This window comes from Juglans regia, chromosome 1 (genome assembly GCF_001411555.2).
Source record: "Juglans regia cultivar Chandler chromosome 1, Walnut 2.0, whole genome shotgun sequence".
Lineage (NCBI taxonomy): Eukaryota > Viridiplantae > Streptophyta > Magnoliopsida > Fagales > Juglandaceae > Juglans > Juglans regia.
Window position 1 is genome coordinate 9461531 of NC_049901.1, and position 26445 is coordinate 9487975.

Here is a 26445-nt window from a genome sequence, read left to right on the forward strand (position 1 = left end):
AATTAAAATATATATTCAACGGATGGAGAGGAAACAATTAATATTGAGGGCATCAAAATTCCAACAAAACATAGATACCATTACCAATAAAGGAGAAGGGATTCAAACCAACCCAGAAAAGACAAACAAGTCATGAAGATCATTAAATATTAGATCATCCCATGATCTCAGTCCATTTTTTTATTGGCTTAACTACCATATATATTCCCAACCTCTTAATTGCGCCTCACGTTTCTTTCTCTTCTCTCAAATTCCATTCCTCCCTCCGCCATTTTCTTTTTCTTGCGTTTTCGAGTGTACCCGCCGAGAGTTTTGTGTCTTTTCCATTTTCTGTGTACTCTCGAATCTCTCTCGATCTTAATGCTAATTCATCCACCATCTTGTAATTTTCTCCATCAAGTACTCCATTTTCCTGCTCGGCCTGCACAAGAACTGTAACCGAAGTCTTCAAGCCAGAGCTAAATTGTATCTCATCTTTGTCCACATATATCTTCCTTATACATAATTTCATGTAATTCAGCAAAACCCAAGTTAACAAGATTCGTTGGCTTCCGAGACCAACTCAAAACTTCTCGTTGGAAAGCAGCTCTAATCAACCAAAGAGTACCAGGGATTAATATAGTCGAGGAAGCTAGGCCTGACGTGTTTTGTGTGTGTGTACATGTTTCTTTTGTCCTGCCTCAATATCGTATGAAGAGTTTTCCCATGGCAGGAGTACTTGGGGGGCTTTATACTGGTTTCAAAAGCATGAACTGGCGATTGTATATGAAGTACTCAGCTGCTCGATCCTCCGGTATCTTACTGATCTCCTTTGTCTTCCTCCTATGGTGTTCATTTGTCTTCACCCGCCTCTCTGACGTCGCTCATGTAAGTTTGACTATTCCCGGCCTCTTATTATTGCTGATCCACTCCTTGGATTAAGCTTTCTACGAAACTTTTTTTTGTCAATATCAATATATATATGCCATGATGCCTGCCAAACTCGACAATTGGAATCCTTGGTTTTTTTTTTTGCAAATATTATAACGTATGGAGCAAACCTAATTACTCAATCCCAATTATATATTCATATAATGATCATAAAAGTTGGGGGACCCCGAATCCAAACTCAACTGCTCAGAATGTAACAATGGATAGACTGTTTTTTCTGTTTCTCAGAAAGAAACAATGGGGTTGGTAGGGGCACTCGTAGACACATAAAGGGGTGGTTGGTCCGACCACTTTGGTTGAGGATGTTCCAAGCCATCTTCGTTTCCATTGGGAGGTTGCCTTAGTAGAAGCCCGGGCCCCTATCGAAGGTAGACAATTAGCCACTTCATTTACCTCGGCTCTGGGGTGAGACAATTATATATAGAAACAATTATTAGGTAAATTCAATGGTAGATTATGAGCCCATTTGGATTCACAGGTGAGATGAAATTTCTTTCCATCTAGTTTCAATTAAAAATTTTACTACCATTCACAAATTATCTCAACTCATCTGATCTGAATCCAAACGGCCCATATGTAGCTAGCAGCCTAGCACTCTTATATTATTATAATCTATCATATAATTAAAATTATTTATATGTATCAATATTAACTGACATAGTACTATTCTATGATTGGTTATATTTATACATGACCATACTGCATATATATATAATAATATTTTTTTCAACTAAAGATACTGTTTCATGGGTATATGGCCTTAAGGGTGGACCAAATATTTTAGTTGTCTTTGGGTGGGGATTTAAGCCAATATTATTCATGATTATTGAGAGGAAAACACTTATTAATCTTAATCTCGAAAAATAAAGTTAGGTGCGTATTATAAGGATGATAGCTTTGTTATTGATTATATATCCTTTATTTTTGTGATCAATTAACTACTTCGTTGGAACTTTTTTTTGGACCATTTGTTACGAATTTGAAATTTCATAGACATTAATATGTTAGTTATTGAAATTACCCAAATACCCATGTATTGTATCATAAATATTTACCAATTCACTCAACAAATTGTTTAATCGTCAGACATGCAATTAATTTAATAATTAAGCAATAACATAGAATAAATAAAGTGCCTAACACCAATTTTGGTTACGAATGGAAAACCTTTGAAGAACTCATTAAAGGTAAAACTCTATGGGGCATCCAAATTCAGAAAAATCAATTTTATTAGGTGAAAATCAATTACAAGTAATTTTCCAATTACAAAACCTTTGTAACTAGACTCTTTTGATTACTTGCCCAGGCAAACGATCTGTTTGTCTTCTATCATAGTAGCAGCCAAAATCTCTGGCAATCTTCAACCTATTGACTTCCTTTCTGGAACTCCAGTGGCTGAACTCAGTCACCTTAACTCCGACCCGAAATATGCATGCATTCAAAGAGAGAAAAGAGAAAAAACAGTAGAAGATCATTCGCAAGAATTCTCTCACACTCAAGCACTTGGGTCTCTCTCCAATCTCCAAGTTCTCAGAAATAACTGATCAAAAATCACTTCCCCCAGCCAAAATCTTCATTTAAATAATTTGTCCAGTATTTGATATGCAGTAGGACTTTGCTCATGGATTGACTTTGTTAGGAATTTGAGGCACAGTAGGAATCTGTTGACATGAGGACTTTGCTAAGAACGAGTCTACTGGCGCATCTGTTGACACCTAGTGCTAAGTCTTCTCAGAGAATATAGTTTCTATTCAACTGGATAATTCCAAACTGCTTGAATTTTAGATACACATACTCTTGACTTATCTAAAACATTATCTAATAATTTCTAGATACACTTCAAATGTTTATAGATAAAATTAAAGTGATTTACATTCATCCAACTTACAAAGCATCAAATAATGTTTATCCATCTAGTCACTTAGTCCTAACTAAAATCTTGCATTTATGGTTATGAATTAAATAGAATATGGTACTAAAGACATTCATGTGTTCCTTGTCACAGAGTGTAACGAGCAGTAGTAGTTCAGCTTCAAAACCTACACTATCCACCACAGCATCCTACACATACCCTAAAAAAAACCTTGATATCCCTAAAAATGCCTCCAAACAAATTGAGATCCCAGTCGATTGTCCAGCCTACAGCCACACACAAACTTGTCCTTCAAACTACCCAAACATCCTCGACCCCAAAGAATATCGCGACCATTCATCAGCCCTCACGTGTCCAGACTACTTCCGTTGGATCCACGAAGATCTACGGCCCTGGGCCTACACAGGGATCACAAGGGAGATGTTGGAGAGAGCTAAAACGACATCCACTTTTAGGCTGATAATAGTGGAGGGGAAGGTTTACGTGGAGAAATATCGTAGAGCGTTTCAGACAAGAGATGTTTTTACGCTGTGGGGGATCTTACAGATGCTACGGAGGTATCCAGGGAAAGTGCCAAACCTGGAGCTTATGTTTGATTGTGGCGATCAGCCGACAATCAGGAAAAGCAATTATCAAGGGCCCAATGCCACGTGCCCACCGCCCCTCTTTCGTTATTGTGGGGCTGATGATACACTGGATATTCCTTTCCCAGATTGGTCCTTTTGGGGATGGTAAGATTATCCTAAGATATTTTCATCTTCTTTTTTTTTCTCTTTTTACTTTTAAAAGAATGTAAATCAAATATTAATAATAACATTAATATTTAATGGAATGAAATTTAATGGCCGGGCAGTAGATCCAGCAAGTAGACGAGCCACCCCCGGCCCATGTTCCTAAAATGTTACGTGGTATATATGTGTTTTTTTTTAAAAAAAATAAAAAAAATATTTTTTGGATTTTAGAAATTCTCAGGACCAAACTTCAGATATTTAAGCAAAATGCAGGGGCTAACTTTTAAGTTTCAGCAGAAATATAAATGTAGAAAATTTCAAACTTTATATAAAAATAAAATAGGGTAAAAATAGATTTTTGGGGAGTCAAGAGATGCTTTAAAAAATTATAATGAATATAGATATTTTTTTAAAAAAATAGGGAAACTACAGTGGATAATCTTAGCTATAGGAGGAATTAAATTTCTAGATATACAGTTTTTATTTGGTGACATATAATTAATTATCTCAAAAGTCCATAATTAAATGGCAGCGCTCATCATGTGTAGGCCTGAGCTCAATATAAAGCCTTGGGAAATATTGTTGAAGGACATAGAAGAAGGAAACAAGAAGAAACGATGGATGGATAGGGAACCATATGCTTACTGGAAGGGTAATCCGAATGTTTCTCTATCGAGGCATCAGCTCCTCAAATGTAATGTCTCGGACACTCAGGATTGGAATGCTCGCATATATGTCCAGGTAACTTTCTAATTTATTTCTCTCTTCTTCTGTTTTTCTTACTTTTATTTGTGAGCTGAATATGAACCGAAGGAACAAAAAAAAAAAAAAGAAAATAACTGTATTTTGTGTTTTTTTTTTTAACCCACCAAAGCATATTTTACACGTCAAAACAATTCTTTTTTATCTTTTAGAATAATTTTCATCAAATAATTTATGTGTATATTTAAAAAATAAAAAATCACGAGAAAATCTCGACAAACACTCAGCTCATCTCAACTCATCTCACTACTATTCATATTACTATTCAGCAACTTTAACTCATAAATCTCATTACTATTCATAACTCATCTCATTATTATTTACAATCCATCTCAACTCATCTCAAGTCATCTTTGAATCCAAACGTCTCCTTAAATAAGGAGTGGTTTGGATTCAAAAATTAAGGTGGATTGAGATGATTTGTGAATAGTAGAATAAAAGTTGAATTATTTATGATATTTTATATAAAAATTTAAAAAAATTGTTTTGAAATTTAAAAAAATTGAATTATTTATTATATTTTATGTAAAAATTTAAAAAAATTATAATAATAAAATAAGATATATTAAAATAAATTGAAATAAATTATGAATATAATAGAGGGCAAGAGTAAAGGGTTGTACAAATCATTTTCCACGAGGAAAAGAGAGCAACAGTAAAGAAGAGCGAAGATGTGTTGTCACTTGTGACTGGTAACACGCAACTTTTCCTTATATATTTACGGCACCCATTTGCAGGATTGGAAGCGAGAATCACGGGAGGGGTACAAGCAATCGGACTTGGCTAGCCAATGCACTCACAGGTACGGAAAAATAAAAATTTCCCACTGCCTTTCTGCTTTTCTGGGTGGCACCAGTTTTTAGTTTCAGTACACTTTTTTTTTTTTAATAACACTAATAGATTATGCATCTACATATTTATATAATATAATCTTAAATTAAGCTGCATTAGATTATATATATCTAAAAATTTATATAGTTATGAACAGTATTTTTACAAATTTAAAAATGTATTGATCACTCTCTAAATCTTATTTTTTTATTATTTAATTTAAAAATACATAATCTATGGTGGAAGTTTTTCTTAATATGCAAAATAAATCTCTAAAAAATGTGATTTTATATATGCATATATAAAACTCAAGTATGTATAATTTTTGTACACTTATTTAAAAAAAAAACCTATAATATTAAAAAATAATTTTTTATATGAATTTTATAATTATTCATTTTTATAAAAGAGTATACTAGAGAGATGCACAGTTCAAAATTGTAAAGATCAGCTCTCTTGTTTACTATATTCCATGCATGCTCACTTTATCATCCATGTCCTTCACTTTAACGATTTATCTTCGTTTCTTCCTGTCATACATATATACTACATATATGCAGGTATAAGATCTATATGGAGGGCATTGCCTGGTCTGTGAGTGAAAAGTACATTCTTGCCTGCGATTCTGTTAGCTTACTGGTAAAACCCCACTATCATGATTTCTTCACGAGAAATTTGATGCCATTGCACCACTACTGGCCTGCAAGGAATGATGACAAGTGCAGATCTATTGCCTTTGCTGTCGACTGGGGCAACACCCACAAACAAAAGGTATATACATTTATAGGAGAAATGATAGTTGTAGTCATGAATGTGTAAACGCCACATAATTATTTAAAAAAAAAATGAATATATACAGGATTCACATGAAAAAAATATTAATTTTTTAATGGTAGCTAGACTCAACAATTTTTTATAATGACTGCATGATGCTTGCATACTCTACGACTACACGTAGCAATGCTTAAAGTGAAAGCTTTGTTTAAGTTTTACGTTAGCGCATAGGAATCATGGTGCATGTAAAGGATACAATTTCCAGGTAGAATTGAATTTTCAGCCCATTTTTGGGTCAACTTTGATTGCATGTTTCATACTTCTCTTATTAATAACTTGCGCTTAATTATTCTTGGATTATTCAGGCGCAAGGAATTGGGAAGGCGGCCACTAAATTCGTTCAAGAGGAGCTGAAGATGGAATATGTCTATGATTACATGTTCCATCTTTTGAATGAGTATGCTAAGCTACTAACATTCAAGCCCATTAGACCTACAAATGCTGTTGAACTCTGTGCAGAGACAATAGCTTGCCCAGCACAAGGATTGCAGAAGAAATTCTTTATGGAATCAATGGTAAAAGGCCCCACATACTCAAGCCCATGCACTATGCCTCCTCCATATGATGCCTCGTCTCTTCATGCTTTCTTGAAGAGAAAGGAAAGCTCCATAAAACAAGTGGAATTATGGGAGAAGAATTTTTGGGTAAATCGTACCAAGCAGTCTTAGAAGGTTTCTTCTTCAGTTTATAGGCATCATACTCATGAGGATTCACAATTCCTAGAAATATTAGACAGGCAACATTAAATCATAAATGAGTCCATGTTGGTGTTTTTTAATAGATAGTATTAATTGTAATTTTTCTTACCATGACCGTTGCATTTCTATAGATTTTTTGTTGAGGAATATTTATCTCATTTGTTTTCGCAGATGAGATGAGATGAGTTAAAATGAAAATTAAAAGTTAAACAAAATATTATTAGAATATATTTTTTTAGAATTTGAAAAAGTTAAATTATTTATTTTATTTTGTACAGAAATTTAGAAAAATTATAATAATTAAATAAAATGAGATGAAAATAATTATGAAAACAAACGAGTTATACGTTTCAAAGTGAAATAACCAAACAACAATAAAATCTTTATACATATACCTTACTCTTAACGGATACGGAAAAATAATATAGCCTTTTGAATTTTTTTTTTATTTTCTGAACTCTTGACAAAAAGAATAACGTTATTCATCATCTCAATTTAAAAAAAAAAATATATGGGCGTTTAACGGTATTAAAAAGTTGGCTGCATTTATTCTCATTAATTCCCTATTGCCGTTTTATTGTCTCCTTTCCATTGTGGCGTTTTTTCTTTAGGTACGAAATAGAGCAAAATAATAGAAAATGGAATTGTGAATTAGATTTTGAGAGTATTTTTCAGACAAAAGAGTGGTGTTCTTTTAGTTGAGTTTTGAGTTCAAGCACTTGTGCAGATCAGTAGATTTGAACTACAACGATTAGTTGGATTGTTGTATTCTAGAAGAGACAAGTTAAAATGAGGTTTGATGCACTGGTTAAATTGAAATTTTGTATATCGCTGTGAGTTTGAATTTCCTTAAAGATAGCGAGATTTCCGTATTTCGATCCTGATTTCATTTTAATATTAATTTCATTGTAATTTTTGTTATATTATTGTGCATTTCACTAATAGTCCACACTATATAGAAGCGTCACATAAATAAATAAAAATATAAATAAAAATAAATCCAGTATTTTACGTGTTAATATTTTTTATCTCTCAATAAGTTTTATCATTCAATCTGGATAACGAATTGGAGAGAATTTCATTTCATAAGGTAAATATTATATATAATGTAATATTCAGATATAGCTAGATTATGCATATCCTAATATATATATATATATACTATCAAAGCTGGACAAAAACCCACATAATAAATGAACCATTATTTGAGAAGTTATTTTTGAAATATATGGGCATTCCCTTTCTAACCAAATTCGTAAAGTTCCTATGTAAAGAAACGTCCAATAACTAATGGACCAACCAAAACTATAACATCATATTAATTCTGACAATTTTGATTCGGCATGCAGCTAACTCAACGGCATTAGGATGGAAAGGAACAATCTGAAATGAAAAATGCTTCGGGTTCCGATTTTGAGTCCGAACATTTCTATTGAGATTTTTTTTACTTTGTAATTAAGTACGTAACATCCGAACCCAGCACCAAGCTCGCATTCTAAAATTCTTTTAGGTTTATATGTATAGAAAGCCCATTTAAGACTAACGAGTAATTTTAGAAAAAGATTAAGGGCCCAAATTTTTTATTTTGGCGGGTATCAAATTTTTATTAAGCTTACTAATTAAGTTAAAATCATTAAATATTTTTCGATTAGGTAGAATCTTTTTATGGAGCATGATAATTAGGTTAAAATTTTTTAATGGGTCAAGTGGAAATTGGCCTGAAAAATTTATGGGATAAATTGTATTATTTCTAGAGGTTGAGTCGAGGCCTATAATTTACTGAAAAAGTCCAAACCTTGTATGCCCAAAACCCAAGCCTGTGAGAACCAATGTTCAGTCTCCACACCATGCACGTCTCCACGCCCATGCATGTCTCTATCTCTCTACATTCATGGCAACAATCCCTATATATATAGAATACGTACACGTTAGACCCCATACTGGTGTTACTACCTCTAGCCTAGGGTTGACGCAGTACATACACCAACTTTCTCCATAGAAGATTTCCTCCCTAAGCCACTCAGCCTTCACAAATTCTTTCCCCCAGGTCACGACCAGAACACTAGCAGCAACACCTAGAGAATAAACGAAGCCACTCCCTCTGTCATGAATCACCATGGAAACCAAACTCACGCACCTAGACCAACCTTCCTGCACTACCTTAAGGTAGCCCACTGCCAAGCTCCTCCACGCGAGTCATCTAGTTCTCAGTGTACCAACAGCCTCCAGTCCACGTCCAAGAAGAAATTAAGCCACGAAAACCACCTCCCCTACACGGTAGAACCTCTACGCCGTGGTAAACCTCCGTTGCACCAGAGAACTGCTGGCCTTTTTCACCCACGTGTTGCCCTAGCTCTGCCTTGCGCCTCTGTGCCCAGCCACCGATAAGCTTTGGATGTGAAGGGCTCTGTTTTTACATGCCAAAAAGTGGTATTTCTTTGGTGTCCATGTGGAGGAACATGGATATTTGTGTTGAACAAATAAGTTAATATTTTTATGGAGTCTCTGGAGTATATATAATTGTGTTATTGGAGATGATTTAGGTAACATGAGTTTATTTTTGACTGCCAAGGTTTGCACAATCCTATCACGTGGATTAAATATGAAATTCTGTTCTGATGTCATGTTTCAGTTAAGCCATGCCAAATGAATTTTTAATAAGAATATTTTTCGAATTTTCGCTCTGATATTTTTTATAACATGTTCTGATTCTACATTTTGAAAATCAAAATATTTTGTTCTGCATTCTGAACTCTGTAAATGCTCATGTTTACATACTAGTATATGTTCTTTACTTACTGAGTTGTTGATAACTCATACATTATCTCCACAATATTTTTTAGATGATTTTGATGCCTCAGCTGAAAGTCAAGAGTAGGAAGTGTTAGTAATGTTTGATGGTTGTAGAGAAATAAGTGCCAAAGGCTACAAGTATTTATTAGAGAGTTTTATTTGCTAGAGAAATTATTTTATGTTATTTTAGAATTTTGAGTCATGGATATTCTCGTGTCATTGTGGAGATTATAATTTATTTCATTGAGGTATTTCTTTGGTGTCTCCAGTCTTGGTGGAGGAACATATATTTTTTTATTTTGAATAAATGAATTTATATTTTATGGAGAATTTGGAATATATAAATATGCTATGAGAGATGATTTTGGATTACAAGAATAACTCTCCGGACCTCTAGGACCAGAGTGTTACAAAGTAAGTATTTTTTAATGATGTTGTGAATTTTTATTAAAAAAAAAATTTAAGGATATAAAAAAGATGTATGATAAAAAACCAAAAAAGAAAAAGAAAAAGTATTTTAGAGTAATAGTAGTGGACTCAACTTAATCAAATTTTGGTCAAAGTTTAGCTAGGTTGCACAAAAATAATGGACTCAATAAATGAACAATAATTTTAGACCAAGATTTATTCACTCGCCAAAACTGATCAACCCTTTGGGTTAGCTAAATATTATTTTTACCATAAATAATTTTCTTCCGGCCGCCTAATGTTCCTCCTATGCAAGAAAAAAGAAAAAGAAAAATTCATTATTAATTTTTTTTTCTTGTTATTGGCGGTGTGCCATTGCAGGCGTTGGATTTTTTTTTTTTTGGGTACATCATTGAATAAATAATAGAAGTAAGAAAAATTATATTAGTAAACCGGTGGGTAAACTACACCTTCCATATGGTTTATATAATTAAATTTGGTTTGGTAAACTATACCTTACAAGATAAAGAAGAATTCATTATTTATCAGTTAGGAATAATATAAACATTTATTTTTTTAATAATGAATAAATATTTAAATTATAATTAAAATTAAAATAAATTAAAATATCAAAATTAATATTTTAATTTAATAGTAATATATTTAGAAAGTCTGTTATTTGATTTTGTTAAAAAGTGACTAACTAAATTTATAAAAGTAAATTCTCTAACCAAATTGTAGTCAAACTTTGTTGAGTCCACCACAAGCACTTGCCACTAGCATTGGTTTCTTTATATGCATATATAAAATCACATCTTTTAGAGATTGATTTTAATGGAGACCAATTTGAAGATGCATAATCTAATACAGACCAATTTAAAGAAATATTATGCAAATATAAAGATAAATATAAAAATGCACGTCATTGTCAATACTCTCTGAGGTACCCTGAGTGTATATATATAATAAAATATTATCACTAGAATCGGCGGGGATGAGAGTTGTAGGACATGATTCTTTATTGTTCCTGCAAACTTTTGGCCAAAGTTTTATTACAGAAATCCCAATTTTGGTGCCTTAACTCCATTTGGTATTAGAATTTCATAGAAACCATAGTACTTAGAGCATAACTTCTATATACAACCGCCCTTGCGACCTCGCAGCGGAACCGGTTCCCATGTGGTAGGTAAAAAATTTATTTTCTTCTTCGTGGCTCTCTGTCGTTTTGTTTATTTTTCGTATCCCTTTGTTTCCCTTTCCCATTCGATTTCCCTCTCTGCCTTCGATTTCTTTCCCCGTTTCGAAACCCCTTTCGTTTCCTCCTCCGATTCCTTCTTCCCCCCAAATCCCCTTCGACAAGTTTCGTTTTCACTCCAGCCTCCATTCCTCTTCAACCCATTCAACAGGGCGACTCCCCTTCGTCTCTGGCTCTCCCTCTCGAAGTTAAAGCCGGCCCACCATAAACACTTACGCCATGTATGATTTTTCCATTCCCCAGCTTGACATCGGCGAGCAACTTGTCAATGGTGTTGGCACCTACAATAGTCACCCAGGGAGCAATATTTGTGATAGAGAGCACTCCCGGACCGCTGTTACTAGCTGAGGCGGAGACGAAGACCCCAAAATTGTAGGCTCTGAAAGCGGCAATGGCGATGGTGACGACGACGAGGTAATATGGTACGAAGACAACGCCTACGCTCAGGGAGATGACGTAAACTCTATCAGCCACATCGGTGTCAAATGTTGCTAGGGTTGTCGCAGTCCGAGTTCTAGCAGACCTTGTAAACCCAGGCGAGCTTTGGGAGCCATGCTGGTGGCAACTCCGTGCAAGTAACAAAGGGTAGAGGCCGGGAAGACGTAGCCAGAGTAGAAGTATTGTGCGGTTGCGAGAGTATTGTGAGGTTGCAGGAGGAGGAAAGGAAGTCCTTGGTGGTGACACCATGGAATATGTTGGAGTATGTGTGGATGAGACGGTTGGTGGTTCATGCTAGTGGTTCCGTCCTCGTTTTCCTTAATGCAGAGAGTGAAGACCGTACCAGAGCTCATGGGTAGGGAAAGGAAGGCTTGGCATCGGGTTGGACTTTGGGTATGTAAGAAGGGGGTTTGGAAAGGGGGAAAGAAATCGAAGACAGGGAAATCGAATGGGAAAGGGGAACGAATGAAATGAAAAATAAACAAAACAACATTGTTGCATAGAGCCACGAAGAAGAAAATAAACTTTTTACGTGCCACCAGGGAACCGGTCCGCGGCAAGGACGCAGGGGTAGTTGTAAATAGAATTTCTCTACTTAGAGTGAGTCGAAGATGGATTTTAATAGGTATTGTAGGACATAGTTCTTGTGTTTGAGATCTAAATGACGAATAAAAATTATATATATTTATTCTATAGTGTACGCATTGAACAGAAGAGTAATGATATATATACTATATCTTTAATAATTCTGTTTTAAATGGAAGACAGTTACATGAGATTTTAAATTCAAATTAAATAAGTTTAACAATTTCTATAAAGAAATAATGATATTTATACGTCTTTTTACAATCAACTAATGTGATGATCCACTTCATAAATAATACTATAATTTCTTATTTGAAGCTCGAATTTGACATAAATGTCAACCATTTAAAAGAGAGTTGTAAAAATAGTTTTTTTTTTTTTTAAATGTACTAATATACTTATAAATTTTTTACAAATCTTTTATAACTCATTGATACAATCAATTAATGTCATTGTGTCATTTAACTTAAAATTAATTTAGATTTTATATAAGTATTTCTTAATTAAAAATTATAATTTTAATATATCTGTAAAAGAAATGGATATGCCAAAACTTACTTCTCGAGCATTAGCAATGACTTATTCATCTTTATCTTTATCTTCATCTTCATATTTGCATAATATGTCTTTAAATTCATCTATATTAGTTTATGCAAATCTAAATTTTTATATAGTTATGAATAGTGTTTCTTCAAGTTTGAATTTACATAGCTATGAGGAAGCACTATTCACTCTCCAAACATTATTTTTAATGTTTTTTCTCTATCATACTCATTAAAATTAACTTGGTGAAATTTGTATTAAAATGATTTTGATATATGAAATTTGTATTAAGTTGATGATACAAAGTGTTTTTTAGTACATATTAATATTTGTTGATAAAATTGGTCATTTTGATATATGAAATTGATAATATTTAGATATATGAAATTTGTATTTTTGAGCACATGATGCTAATTGTAAATTATATAAAAAATAATAATTTTAAGAAAAAATTTAATATTTTATTATTATTTGGTTCAAAGATGCATAATTCAATATAAAAGTTTTTCTTGATTTGTAAAATCAATTTTTAGAAAATGTAATTTTAAAGATACATATAGAAAAACTAATACTAGTGTTCATTATTACGTCAGCTATAAAATTAGGGTTCGGATTCAATTTATTGAGTATTTTATTTTTTATTTTTATATTTTACGCTTACATCGCATAAAATTTTTGTTAAGATCTCCACTTATTCTCTCATCATCTTAATTTTATTTTGTCTTCATTATTAAGAAAAAAATAAAATATAGCAGGAAGTAGTTAACGAGAACCAGGTTTTTCGCTCCTGTTTATAAAAAATAAAATAAAAAATGGGGAGCGTGCCGTAACGGGAAAGATAGTTGACAAAAAAGTAAGGGCTATACAATTTCCTCTGCCAGCTTTTATTTTATTTTATAGGGTTAAAAGTATAATTTTGTTGGAAGTCCATTGACTATCGTTAATGTACCGCAGCTTCGATTTTTATTTTTTATTTTTTACAAAATCATCGAATTCTATTATAAGACTACTTAGGATGTTAAAAGTTTATTAATTGTGAATAATAATGTTTCTAACCTAGTTTGAGGCTTCTTCTCATTTGCCATTTGCTAGGCTTATTTGGTCATTGGGCCTTGGCGAGGTCAAGGTGGACTGGATCCAGCCCGAGGAGGGATGAATATACCCTTTCAAGTGATATAATAATAGTAAATAGTAATGAACTGTTTGTAAATAATAACATAATAATCTAAAAATATTTGAGAGTATTTCTAAACAGCCGAGACTTTTGAACGTGGGTAACTTTTTTAGATTTTTTGTGTATTCTTAAAAATTATTTTGTGTGAAGGAGCTGAAAAAATTTGGATTCTTTCTCGGCCTGGAATATTGAATCTCTTGTAGAAAGGTAGGAACCCACGTTCCCTTTTTATTTTAAATGGACAAAAATATCATTGACAAATTTTCTTTAATTATATAAATTATATTTATACAAAAAACTAAAGCTGTAACTTTTACTTTTACATATATTTTTGTTGTTTTATCTACGCCATGTGTTACACATAAATATCGATTTATGTTAGTATTTATTCTCTATTGTGATCATTTTTAAAATCTATATATAAAAATAAAGTGTAATACTATACATTACATTCTTATTCTATTTTGATCATACTAAGTAGTATGTGACACATTAATCACTATTAGATGATAAAGAATCATGTAATAAATGATCATTTAATAATGATAAATGTGTCACATCATATTTAATGAGATAAAAGTGGGATAATAATATGATGTATAAAATTTTCTAAAGGTAAAAATCATTTTTTTCGGGACAAAAAGTAAAAGAATATGTTTTAATTGGTACAAAATAATAAACAAATAAAATTTTTCGAACAAGATATAGTTGAATATTTCAAAAATGAAAGAAAAAACAAGGTTGTGTGTGTAGTTTTTATTCCTATAAGTTTTATTTAACCTTTAAATGTTTCGTACTAAACAATTTTATATATTTGAAGTGAATACATAATGGATATTTTGGAAAAGATAAATAATTTCTATAAGATGCCTAAAAATAAGTCAAATAATCATATAAGATTTCTATTAATTTACAAAGATGGGTTTAATCTCATTCTTAGGAATCTATATTTTCAGACGTCATATTTCTAAATTCTAACAATGTAAATGTGAGAGGAAATGTTAGACTTTCTAAACAAATGCCAGCGTCTTTCTTTGACTATGTATTTCAATTCCTTCAACTACTTTCCGCTCGTACCTTGGAAAAAAAAATAAGTTTGTTTGATTTTGCAATGAAATAAGATGGGATGAGTTGACGTGAAAGTTAAAAGTTTAATAAAATATTATAAAAATATATATTTTTAATATTATTTTTATTTTGATATTTAAAAAAGTTAAATTATTTATTTTATTTTATTTAAAAATTAAAAAAAATATAATAATAAAATAAATTGAAAAAAGTTATAAAAAGAAAAAAAGTCCTAACAAAGCAAAATCCATTCTCCATCAAGTTAGAAAATGAAAACGTTGTGAAAGATCCACCACACAACCCATATTGGAGCAAAATGTCACACATAAAACTGCTGAAATGAACAGAGTTGCCTTTATTCCTTTGCCCTTTCCCTCTTTTTGACCTGCATCATAGAGAACTGAAAAGTGAGGCCTCTTTATCTTCTACAATCTCTACTACAGTAAAATAAATAAGAAAAAGAAAAAACAAAACATCTTGTTCGTAAAGAAAAAGCAACGTACTCACGGGATTCCACCTCTAAAGGTCACCTTTCTACAGTCTGGACTTTGTACCTCACTCTTCTCTGTTCTATCGTTTTGCAGCCCTCACTTTCTCTGTCTCTCGTCGTTTCTTTACTTTTTTCGTTCTTTCTCTGTGTTCTCCAAAGTCTCTCTCTTCTCCATTTTTCTGTTGTTCTCGGTGCGACTGTACCTCAAATCTTTATCTTATTTCTATTCCTCCTTTCCCTTGCTAAAGACTGTGTCACAATCCTAGGCATATTCAATAACCGAACACGCTTTCTCTCAGTCCATTTTCAACCTCAGCCTGCACAAGAACTGTAACCGAAGCCAGAGCTAGATTATGTCATATTTTTGTCACTATCTGCCTTTTCTTCCATAATTTCATCTCCTTTATACAAACCTGATTTAGAATCTTTCCAACAAAGATCCAAAACTTCATTGGTTTCCGAAACCAGCTCCAACTTGCAGCCGAAGATTGAGGAACCCAGTAGAGGAAAATAGCCCACAAGGGGCTAGGAGCCCTGAAAAAAAGCTGAAACCCGACGAGTTTGGCGACTGTGTCGCGGCTGTCAGAGATTATAGTTAAATAGAATATGAGAAAGTACAATTTTCAGCAGAGGGTTCAGAGGTATTTCTGCCACGAATCGGTGCTTTATCGTCGTTTTGAAGCTACGATCTGGCTACCATTAATGAAATCACCTGGTAGATCCTCCGGTATCTTCCTCTTCATCATCTGCCTCGTCGTCGGCGCGTTTCTTTCCACGCGCTTCTTCGACGGCAATGTAAGCGCTCGTAATTCCTGATGTTGCTCAATTCGTGTAATTATCGATTATACTTTTCTTTATCCTGTGAGTGATCTTGCCGCTGCGATAATTAGTTTGCACAGGCAAACTGGCCTGAATATCATGCAATTTTATTTTTTATTTATTTTTTTTAAAAATTGATTACTCTGGAAGAAGCAATGGCGAACTTCGTTTTTTTTTTTGACCTGGATGAAACGACACTCAAAACATCTTTACTTGACGCAAACTAGGCCCAAACGCGTTTGGTTCTTGTTACAAAATGTTAAGACGAGGAGATTGTAAAAGTGTGCAACGCTTTAGGCGTAAGATCCGGCATAAGTGTCGGTCAACCACTGTACCAAATCTATCTTCCTGCAAGCAGGAAATTGTATACACAGCCAAGTGTCTTTCCTCGTACCACATATGACCTCGTGGGAGATCTTAGAATTCTAAAAATCTACAACTCTAGAACACTTATTAATTAATGTTTATTTAAATCCTTCAAGAGATACTATATATATTTATATATATAATAAATCTTGATCTAACTCGAAGGTTCTTGTTCACTAAACAGCCGCCAGCTCGACAAGAAGACTTTTTTGTAAATTTTATCTATTACCATTTTTGTTATTATCTTGGATGCTAGTTGAAAGTGCAACATGTTAGCGACGGTGGCACCTCCACATTAATGAAAACGGCAAACTTATTTATCGTTATTTAATAATTTGTGTCGTTGTTGTAAATCGGTATTGTGACCTTTCACTTTTGTTTGTTTCGTTTCTTATGGACAACTATATTTATTTCGGATTAAATTATGGGGAAACTATTGACTTTTTCGACATTGGCTCCGTGTCACAGGGTGTAGTTGGCTATCTAGCTTCGAAACCTAAACTATTTTCATCCCACTCATACCCTCAAAAAAACCTTGATATTACCATAAAGCCCTTCAAGCAAATCGAGATCCCACTCGACTGCCCACCCAACAACCGTACACGAACCTGTTCTTCAAACTACCCCACCACCACCACCACCTTCGATCTTGAAGAAAACCCGAACCCTTCATCGGCCCCCACGTGTCCAGAATACTTCCGTTGGATTCATGAAGATCTACGGCCCTGGGCCCTCACGGGGATCACGAGGGACATGGTGGAAAGAGCTAAAGAGACGGCCAATTTTAGGCTGGTGATACTGAACGGCAGGGTTTACGTGGATAAATATCATAGGGCGTTTCAGACGAGAGATGTTTTTACCCTGTGGGGGATCCTACAGTTGCTACGGAGGTACCCAGGTAAAGTGCCCGACTTGGAGCTGATGTTTGACTGCGTGGACTGGCCTGTCATTAGGACAAAGGACTATCAAGGGCCCAATTCCACGGGCCCGCCCCCGCTCTTCCGCTACTGTGGGGATGATAGCACACTTGACATTGTTTTCCCTGATTGGTCCTTTTGGGGATGGTATGATCCGTTTTTCCCTCCCCTAGTTAATTTATATATAATATACATTTACGTGTAGATATTTTTTCGAATTATTAAGTTTAAAAACATTAAGGTCATGTTTGGCAGAGAGGTATGAACACTGAGTGTGAGGAAGAAATATATGGTTGAGCCAAAAAAATCTCTCATATTTCTTATCCCAATTTTACTTAGGCCTACGTCCAGGATGTTCTTAAGTCTTAATTGGAGGAGGAAGGAAACGTTTCTGGAGAAAGGTTCTCTGTTTTGTCTCACCAACCTCGTTAGTCCATGCATGACTTGTACCGTTGTGTGTTGTGTAGGCCTGAGATCAATATAAAGCCATGGGAGAATTTGTTGAAAGACCTGAAAGAAGGAAACGGCAGGAAAAGATGGACGGATAGGGAACCATATGCTTACTGGAAGGGTAATCCAGCGGTTGCTGTAACGAGGCAAGAGCTCATCAAATGTAATGTCTCGGCCACTCAGGATTGGAATGCTCGTGTATATGCTCAGGTAAAATTCCTATTTAATTCCTTTCGATTTTCTTCTATTTATGCACCCAAAGAAAAACGGAATTTGGTCCTTTTAGAACGAGTAAATTAAAATGCACTTTTGAATGGAAATTAGAAGATATACTTTTTTTTTCTTTTTCTTTTATAGTGCATGATTTCTATCTCTCTCTTCTATAGGTGAGGTTTTAAGTGGAGCCGTTGACTCCCACAAGAACCTTTAGGGTGCAGGTGGGAGCCTAACGAATGGTTACCCTCTAAGAAAGATGAATGGCATTTTATGCTCACCATATAAAGGAAAAGTTTTTCATTGTCATGTTTTTGTTCTTTTCCTTTTCCTTGTGCCTTCGTGTTTTTCAGTAACATGTTAGTAAGCTTTTCCAAGTAATGTTGGTTACTGCAGTAATCTTTCCTCTATGAGTAACTGGTATGATATATAGGAATCCTCTTGCAGGATTGGTCCCGAGAATCACAGCAAGGGTACAAGCAATCAGACTTGAGCAGCCAGTGCATGCATAGGTGAGATTTTGATTGTCACCTGCTTTCTGTTTTTTGAGCATGCATGCATCTGTTTTTAATTTTCGTATCTATTCTGTTCCATATATCTTGATTACTTTATTCCATGCTCACTATATCGTCTTTTTTCATTTACTCTGCATTGTGAATTAGAAATTTTGATTTCTTCCTGTCATGATGTATGCAGGTATAAGATCTACATTGAGGGGTCTGCCTGGTCTGTCAGTGAAAAGTACATTCTTGCTTGCGATTCTGTTACCTTACTGGTAAAGCCCCACTATTATGATTTCTTCACAAGAGGTTTGATGCCTGTGCACCACTACTGGCCAGTGAGGGATGATGATAAGTGCAAGTCTATTAAGTTTGCCGTTGACTGGGGCAACAGCCACGAGCAAAAGGTAATTTTATGTTTAGGCTTGTTGAGCAGACTATAGTTTTGGAGCTAATTTCTCATGCCTGATTGAAGTCATTGCTTCGAAGCTTAGTAGCATTCAAATATCAAACTAATGGATCATTCTTGTTCTTTCGTGATGTTCTAATTCCTAAAGTGACACCCGTTATTGTCTTGTCCCAAGTTCACTTGAGGCCTCAAGTGCATAGAATCAAGGGGCATGCCAAAGATACAGTAACAACGAATAATTTTGCAAACAACTAGAAAATATGAACAAAAGCTGAACTGAATTTTGGTTGCATATTTCACAGCTTATTCATTTATGTTTCTTTGATTATTCAGGCGCAAGGAATTGGGAAGGCCGCAAGTGAATTCATTCAAGAGGATTTGAAAATGGAATATGTCTATGATTACATGTTTCATCTTTTGAACGAGTATGCTAAGCTATTAACATTCAAGCCCATTAGACCTACAAATGCTGTTGAGCTCTGTGCAGAGACAATGGCTTGCCCAGCACAAGGATTGCAGAAGAAATTCTTTATGGAGTCAATGGTAAAAGGCCCCACATACTCAAGCCCATGCACTATGCCTCCTCCATATGATCCGCCTTCTCTTCATGCCTTTCTGAAGAGAAAGGAAAACTCGATGAAACGAGTGGAATTATGGGAGAAGAATTTTTGGGAAAATAAAACTAAGCAGACCTAGGAGGTTTCTTTTTTCAATTTCCAGGTATACGTATTTATATATATATATATATATATATATAAAGAATTCGGTCAGGTATTTATTTATATTTAGGATTCGTTCACTGCTCAATTACATGTATGTCCAATCTCGGATGATATCAACAGAAAAAGGAGTGCATTAAGAATAAAAGCATCTATATGAGTAGCTAAGATTTCAGAATTTCCTGTTTCTATTGATCATAGTCATCACAGTGGCGTGCGCTGTCTGGTTCAAGGTGGGAGGAAAGTGTAAATAGGATTTCGTTTTTAGATAAACGAGGAGCCTGGCAAGACACGACTGTGCCGTCTCCAATGGTGTGGCATGGTATATTGGCATGGATATTTTTGGAAGAGAAATTATATTTGCAGTTAGTCATAGAGTGTATAAGCGTCGTTGTGCATTATTTTTGAAAAAAAGTGAGAAAATATAGGATTTATATGAAAATTTTATTTTTTAATAATGAATCTCACTCTTTTTCAAAAGTAGTGGTCTTTTTACGATTGTATCTAGTATTATTCTTTTTGAAAACTACATCTGAACGTTTGACATCTGGATGACTCAAAAAATGGTATGAACAATTTGCGTATATATTCACCATTATGCAAAAGGACAATTTTATATACCACACTCTCATCTTTCTTTTATCCCACTGAGTAAGATGTGATATATTTATCACTATTGAATGATAAAAAAATCCTTTTTTTATCCCACTAAGTAAGATGTGATACATTTATGACTATTGAATGATAATTTTTTAGTAGGATGAGAGTGTGGTGTATAGTATTACTCAATGCAAAATGATTAGATGATTAGCTGAAGTTAAATCTTTTATCCTCAAGAACCGTTTCATGTGTCTAGTGGAAGTCATTACACTTCGCACCAAAAAAAATAGGACTCTAGTTCTGTTGTTTCCCTTACCAGTTTTATGTGTCTATTCCTTAAAAATCTGCCTTTTCTTTTAATCTCAAACAAGAGAATTATGTTACCAAAACATGAGCCAAAACGAGCAACCTAAAGAAGTAGTAATCATGACGGATGAATTCATAGTATGGCATTAAAACTACAGGCTCAGTATACAACCCATGCAACAAGAAAGAACTAAAAATAAACAAGGAACTGAAAGTCAATGCTAGCGCATGGAACGTAATTTGTTATGAATGGCTGAACGGCGAAAGGAAAATATTACTACATTTCAAAGTGCTCGGCCTTTTATGATGTCGAGGCTCATTTCACTAGGATCTGTTGCTTGCAACTCCACTTGAATGCCATCCAATTCTCTCTTGAATCTGTCCTTGGAGCTCGCATACACCATCTTACTTCTCACTCTTGATGCGTCTGGTGACCTGAAAAAACACAAGAGAGTTGAGTTTCACAGACCTTCTTCCACTGCAACACAAATTAAGTATGTCTGCTATACTGTTGGCCTTCAAAGAGCAGCAGACACTAAACACGAAGGATAAAAAATTCTATGGTGCTTTTCTTTTCCGTTTCGTCATGCTAATAAGTACGTACACCTTGGAGCATGCGTGTAGGCGTATTAAGGAAAAGCTAAATTAATTACCATGCAATGAAGAAAATCTTGCTTTTCTGGCAATTCTCATCAGTGATGAAATCAAAATCAAAGACTGCATAGCGACACTCATCGGCAGGAAGAGACTCGTTGAAGTCATCGTAGGTTTCATCTGGGCTTCCGAGTTTCTCCACCAGCACTTCTTGATTCTCAATCTTGAAAATGATGAATCTGTAGTTCCTCTTCGTTTTTAGCTCCAAGAACTTCAGCTTACACTCATCATTCACAGCCATTCCAGATGCCGAATTCGCCTAATCCAAAATTTAGTTTGGATAAGAAAAGAAAACATATATTTATAAATCACACATATCATTATGGATACTAAAAGAGTTAATGAGGATCTGATTGTTTGAGAGGAAAACAATATCAAGAAATGCACACCAGAAAGTTCTTATTTTAGAAACTCTTTCAGCTGTTTGTTAAACAGGCCGCGAGTATAATTTCCGAAAGTAAAACTAATCAACGGGAAGCAGCAAGCAGTGTTGATTTTGGAGAACTAGAGTTCTTTATCGATAGTACATGGTGTATTACGTAATGGGACGAGTTGGAAATTACTCGGACTATTTTTCAGGAAGAATATATATAGGAGAGAAGGCAGTACAAAAATCCAAACCGCCATTCAAATTTCTGAAACCATGAAATTGTAAGTCATATACTAGAGAAAAGACTCGTATAAGAAACAGTGAAAGAATGATCTAAAGGAGAAGTCTATCTGACCGAAAAGTTCAAGATGCCTGGCTATCATTGCAGAGAAATGCAACCACTCATATCTAACTAATTTGAAAATGTTAATCAAATCATTACACCGTACTTGCCTTCTTTTAAAAAGAAAATCTTGAATTGTGTAGGTTTCTTTCTAATTTCCTTCTCACCCATTTTATGAAAATCTTGGAAAATAAAGATGAGAGAGAGAGAGAGAGAGAGAGAGTAAGCATACCATGTTGGAAGTCAATAAGAGACAGGAAGATTTCTCAAAAATGAAGAAGAAGAAGAAACAGAGAATGGGGAGAGTGTTGGAGAGGGAGAGAGATACCTATTTTTTGGGGCGACAATAAAAGGTGAGAAGAAAGCGGAGAGGAAGAGAAATTTGAGGGAGAAAACAGGGGTTGAGAATTTTCAATGCTTTCTATGGCTGATCGTGTCCTCAAGTAAGAGTGCATATCGCCCAGTTATATATAGTTGGCTCATTAGTTTGGGCTTGAGAGCCTAGGGCCACGTTTGGAAGTTTAGTATTTTTTTATGAATAATAATGAGTTAAGTAATGAAAGAAGTTATGTAAGGTTCATCTAAATTGAATTTAAAATGTGTTTAGATATTAAGATGAGTTTAGTACCTTTTATGAGAAGTTGAAAAAGATTGTGGATCTCACATATAAATATGTGTTAAGTTAAAAAAAGTTATGAGTCTCACATGTAAAAAAATTTTGAATTGAGATGAGTTTAGTAATTTGAGAATTGCGTATTTAGATATTAGATTCAACATAAAATTAGACTGAGTTCGACTGAACTCAACTGAGTCTTACAACCAAACAGCCTAAAAACTCTAATCGGGAGTTTCTTTGTCCCAAGGCCCTCAAAGTCAAAACACCATTATCAAACCATTATCTTTGTTTTGCTTTACTTTTCCAGGACTTCCATGGGTTAGTTCATTACAAAACGACGATCTTTTTGCCTTTTTGGCCGTGCCCCTGTAGGTACTCTTTAGTCAAAATTTAGCTAAATTTTTAAACATGGGTTTCTGGAGTAAATAACCATTTACTTTTGACCAAATTCATTCTTGCAATGTAAAGAGGATCATATACATTTCCAATTCAGCTGTACTGCAGGCGAAGCCGATGAAGTTGCATTCGATTCTAATGCTGACTAAATTCAAGCATATTAGACGCAAATATTGGCTTATCTCTTGCCCAACACAAATATATATAGATTGAACACTGAACTTCAATGCATTAATAAAGATTGAGCTGCTTACTTCATATTCGGACAAAGGAAAAGGAAGAAGAAAACTGCCTGTTTTCATTGTGGTATTATTACAAGGCAAGAAATGCTCTTTTTCGTTCTGGACTTTGTTATCTCCAATTGAACCAGCTGACAAGTCGTATTTTAAATGGTTTAGTAAGTCAAACACTTAGATTAAAAGTCAAATTAAATATGACATTTCATTTCAGCCTATGTGTTCGAAAGTGATAAAATACAATACAAGATGAAGAACAATAATATTCCTATAGTATTATCTCTTGAGTCGACAAAAAGAAAGCGGAACTTAACATCTTACAAACTAATGATAAACAACTACTGATTTAGGTTTTAGTTGGTTTTCAAGTTAATATTTCTCTTATCTAAGCTAGCATTGTAAAAATATTCCAAACAAAACAAGTGAGGTTTTGGCAACCTTCAAACACACGATGATCTTGTTATAGGTTCTTCATGAACAACAGCCGAATACAACTTAAAAAACTTCTGGTTCCCACTTCCAATTAAGTTTGTGCTTATTGAAACAGAGCCAAATTTATCTGCAACAAACTCCAGCTCAAAGGAAGATCAAGTCAAAAGCATATCTGATGCCAACTCCAACAGCACAAGTCAATCCTCTCCAACTCAAATTTCAAATGTAAAAGATAAGGATAAACTTAGATAGCCTTTCCTTTTGAATTTCATATTTGTAAAAGAACACTTGTATAGACTTATTATAAATAATACCTCATGCAACCAAAAATGATTATGGGAAACACACTCCAGAATTTCTATATGGTATCATGAGCCATTTGATCTATTCTTTTTTATTTTTTTTATCCCAACTATGTCCACCTCCTCCTCCACTACCTTCTCCACAATGTCTCGGTCTTCTTCTACTTCTATTGTCAAAAACTCTATGGCTTCGTCGATGGTAGCCTTCCTACCCCACCCAAATTTGTAAACCCCGCTTCCCCCATTGATGCCTCTTCACCGAATCTTGTCTATGAATTTTGGTTTGAACAAGATCAATTGATTTTAAGCTCCCTTATCTCTTCTTTATCTGAACTTGTTCTTCAACAAATTGTTTGTCTCGATACCTCCTGTGATGTTTGGATCACTTTGAAGAAAATGTTTTCTACCATGTCTCATGCCTGCCAAATGAACACACTATATCAACTGAGTACATACATCATACATTCTTGCTAGACTACACATCAAATATGATCCTCTTATTATCTTAGTGAATACACGTTTGGAGCCTATGCCCCTTGATGAGCTCTACAGTCATTTGATCACACATGAATTACGTTTGGAACAGGTTGCTATTTCATCTGATATCAACATCCCTTCTGCTAATATGGTTGCCCAAAATTCTCAATCTAATGGTCGAGGAAGCTACACAAATAACCAACCATTTCGAGGTTTTGGAGGACGTGGTCGTGGCCGAAGCCGTGGTCGACCCAACTCATCTACAACTCTAACAAATTCATCTAGCTCCTCACACCCATTTTGTCAAATTTGCCTCAAGGTGGGTCATACTATACCTAAATGCTGGTATAGGTTCGATTAAGATTACCAAGCATATTTCACTCCACAAGCATATAATACATCAACTCAAGCATCATCAGATTAGTCACGATATTCGGACATTGGTGCTACTCATCATGGCACCTCTAACTTGGCAAATCTCAACCTTCACATTGATGAATACACTGGACATGATCAAGTTTTGGTTGGTAATATTAAAGTCAGTGCATTCATAATACTGATTCCTCTATCATTTTTTCCTCTCCCAAATCTTTCTTTCTTAATAATGTTCTCCATGTTCCTCGTATAAAAAATAACCTCCTTTTTGTTTATCAATTCTCCAAGGATAATCATGCTTATTTTGAATTTCACCTTTTTTTTTTTATGTGAATTGTTAGTCCTCAGGAGCCACCCTTCTCAAAGGCAAGAGTGACAATTGACTCTATCCATTACAACACATTTCCAAGATTTTCCGTTACGCTACGGCCTTTCTTAGTACTCGAGCTTCTGATTGCTATTTCATCTGACATCAACATCCATTCTACTAATATGGTTGCCCAAAATTCTCAATGTAATGGTCGAGGACACTACACAAATAACCAACCATTTCGAGTTTTTGGAGGATGGGGTCGTGGCCGAAGCCGTGGTCGACCCAACTCATCTACAACTCTAACAAATTCATCTGGCTCCTCATGCCCATTTTGTCAGATTTGCCTCAAGGTGGGTCATACTACACCTAAATGCTGGTATAGGTTCGATTAAGATTACCAAGCACCTTTCACTCCTCAATCATATAATACATCAACTCAAGCACCATCAGATCAGTCACGGTATCTGGACATTGTTGCTACTCATCATGGCACCTCTGACTTGGCAAATCTCAACCTGCACATTGATGAATACACTGGACAAGATCAAGTCTTGGTTGGTAATATTAAAAGTCTGTGCATTCATAATATTGGTTCCTATATCATTTTTTCCTCTCCCAAATCTTTCTTTCTTAATAATGTTCTCCATGTTCCTCTTATAAAAAATAACCTCCTATTTGTTTATCAATTCTCCAAGGATAATCATGCTTATTTTGAATTTCACCCTTGTTTTTTTATGTGAATGGTTAGTCCTCGGGAGCCACCCTTCTCAAAGGCAAGAGTAACCGTTGACTCTATCCATTACAACACATTTCCAAGGTTTTCCATTACGCTGCAGCCTTTCTTAGTACTCGAGCTTCTGATGATCAGTGGCGTCATCGTCTTGGTCACCCTACATTACGCCTTGTTCGTCAAGTTCTCTCCACACATCAGTTAGTTGTTTCCAATAATTCCCCCAATAATGTTTGTCACTCTTGTCAACTTGGCAAGGGTCATAGGTGCTCATCTTATTTATCTAGCTCTATTTTAGAAGGCCCATTAGATTTGCTATTTATGAATGTGTGGAGTCCATCCCCTCAACTCTCTTGTAATAACAATCTTAATTACCTTTGTTTTGTCAATGATTATTCTAAATACACATGACTATTTCCTATTTCTTCAAAATATGATGTCTACTATTTTTATCAACTTCAAAAATCATGTTGAAATGTTCTTTGGTTG

At 34.5% G+C, this 26445-nt stretch overlaps 3 protein-coding genes across 3 annotated transcripts; 2 read left to right on the plus strand and 1 right to left on the minus strand.

The window, feature by feature from the left end:
- Positions 1-310: 310 nt before the first annotated feature.
- On the plus strand, positions 311-6678 carry LOC108998543 (O-glucosyltransferase rumi homolog). The gene is made up of 6 exons (XM_018975109.2): positions 311-867; positions 2936-3534; positions 4083-4275; positions 5034-5098; positions 5688-5898; positions 6267-6678. The coding sequence occupies exons 1-6, from the start codon at positions 691-693 to the stop codon at positions 6627-6629; spliced, it is 1608 nt and encodes a 535-aa protein (XP_018830654.2). The 5' UTR covers positions 311-690; the 3' UTR covers positions 6630-6678.
- An 8734-nt stretch (positions 6679-15412) lies between these two features.
- On the plus strand, positions 15413-19984 carry LOC108998620 (O-glucosyltransferase rumi homolog). Its single transcript, XM_018975222.2, has 6 exons — positions 15413-16208; positions 17067-17662; positions 17983-18175; positions 18626-18690; positions 18875-19085; positions 19421-19984. Exons 1-6 carry the CDS (start codon positions 16020-16022, stop codon positions 19781-19783), a joined length of 1617 nt encoding a protein of 538 aa, XP_018830767.2. The 5' UTR covers positions 15413-16019; the 3' UTR covers positions 19784-19984.
- An 815-nt stretch (positions 19985-20799) lies between these two features.
- Positions 20800-22426, minus strand: LOC108998621 (actin-depolymerizing factor 7). Its single transcript, XM_018975223.2, has 3 exons — positions 22312-22426; positions 21366-21625; positions 20800-21147 (listed from the first exon to the last, which is right to left on the minus strand). The coding sequence occupies exons 1-3, from the start codon at positions 22312-22314 to the stop codon at positions 20997-20999; spliced, it is 414 nt and encodes a 137-aa protein (XP_018830768.1). The 5' UTR covers positions 22315-22426; the 3' UTR covers positions 20800-20996.
- Positions 22427-26445: the final 4019 nt, after the last annotated feature.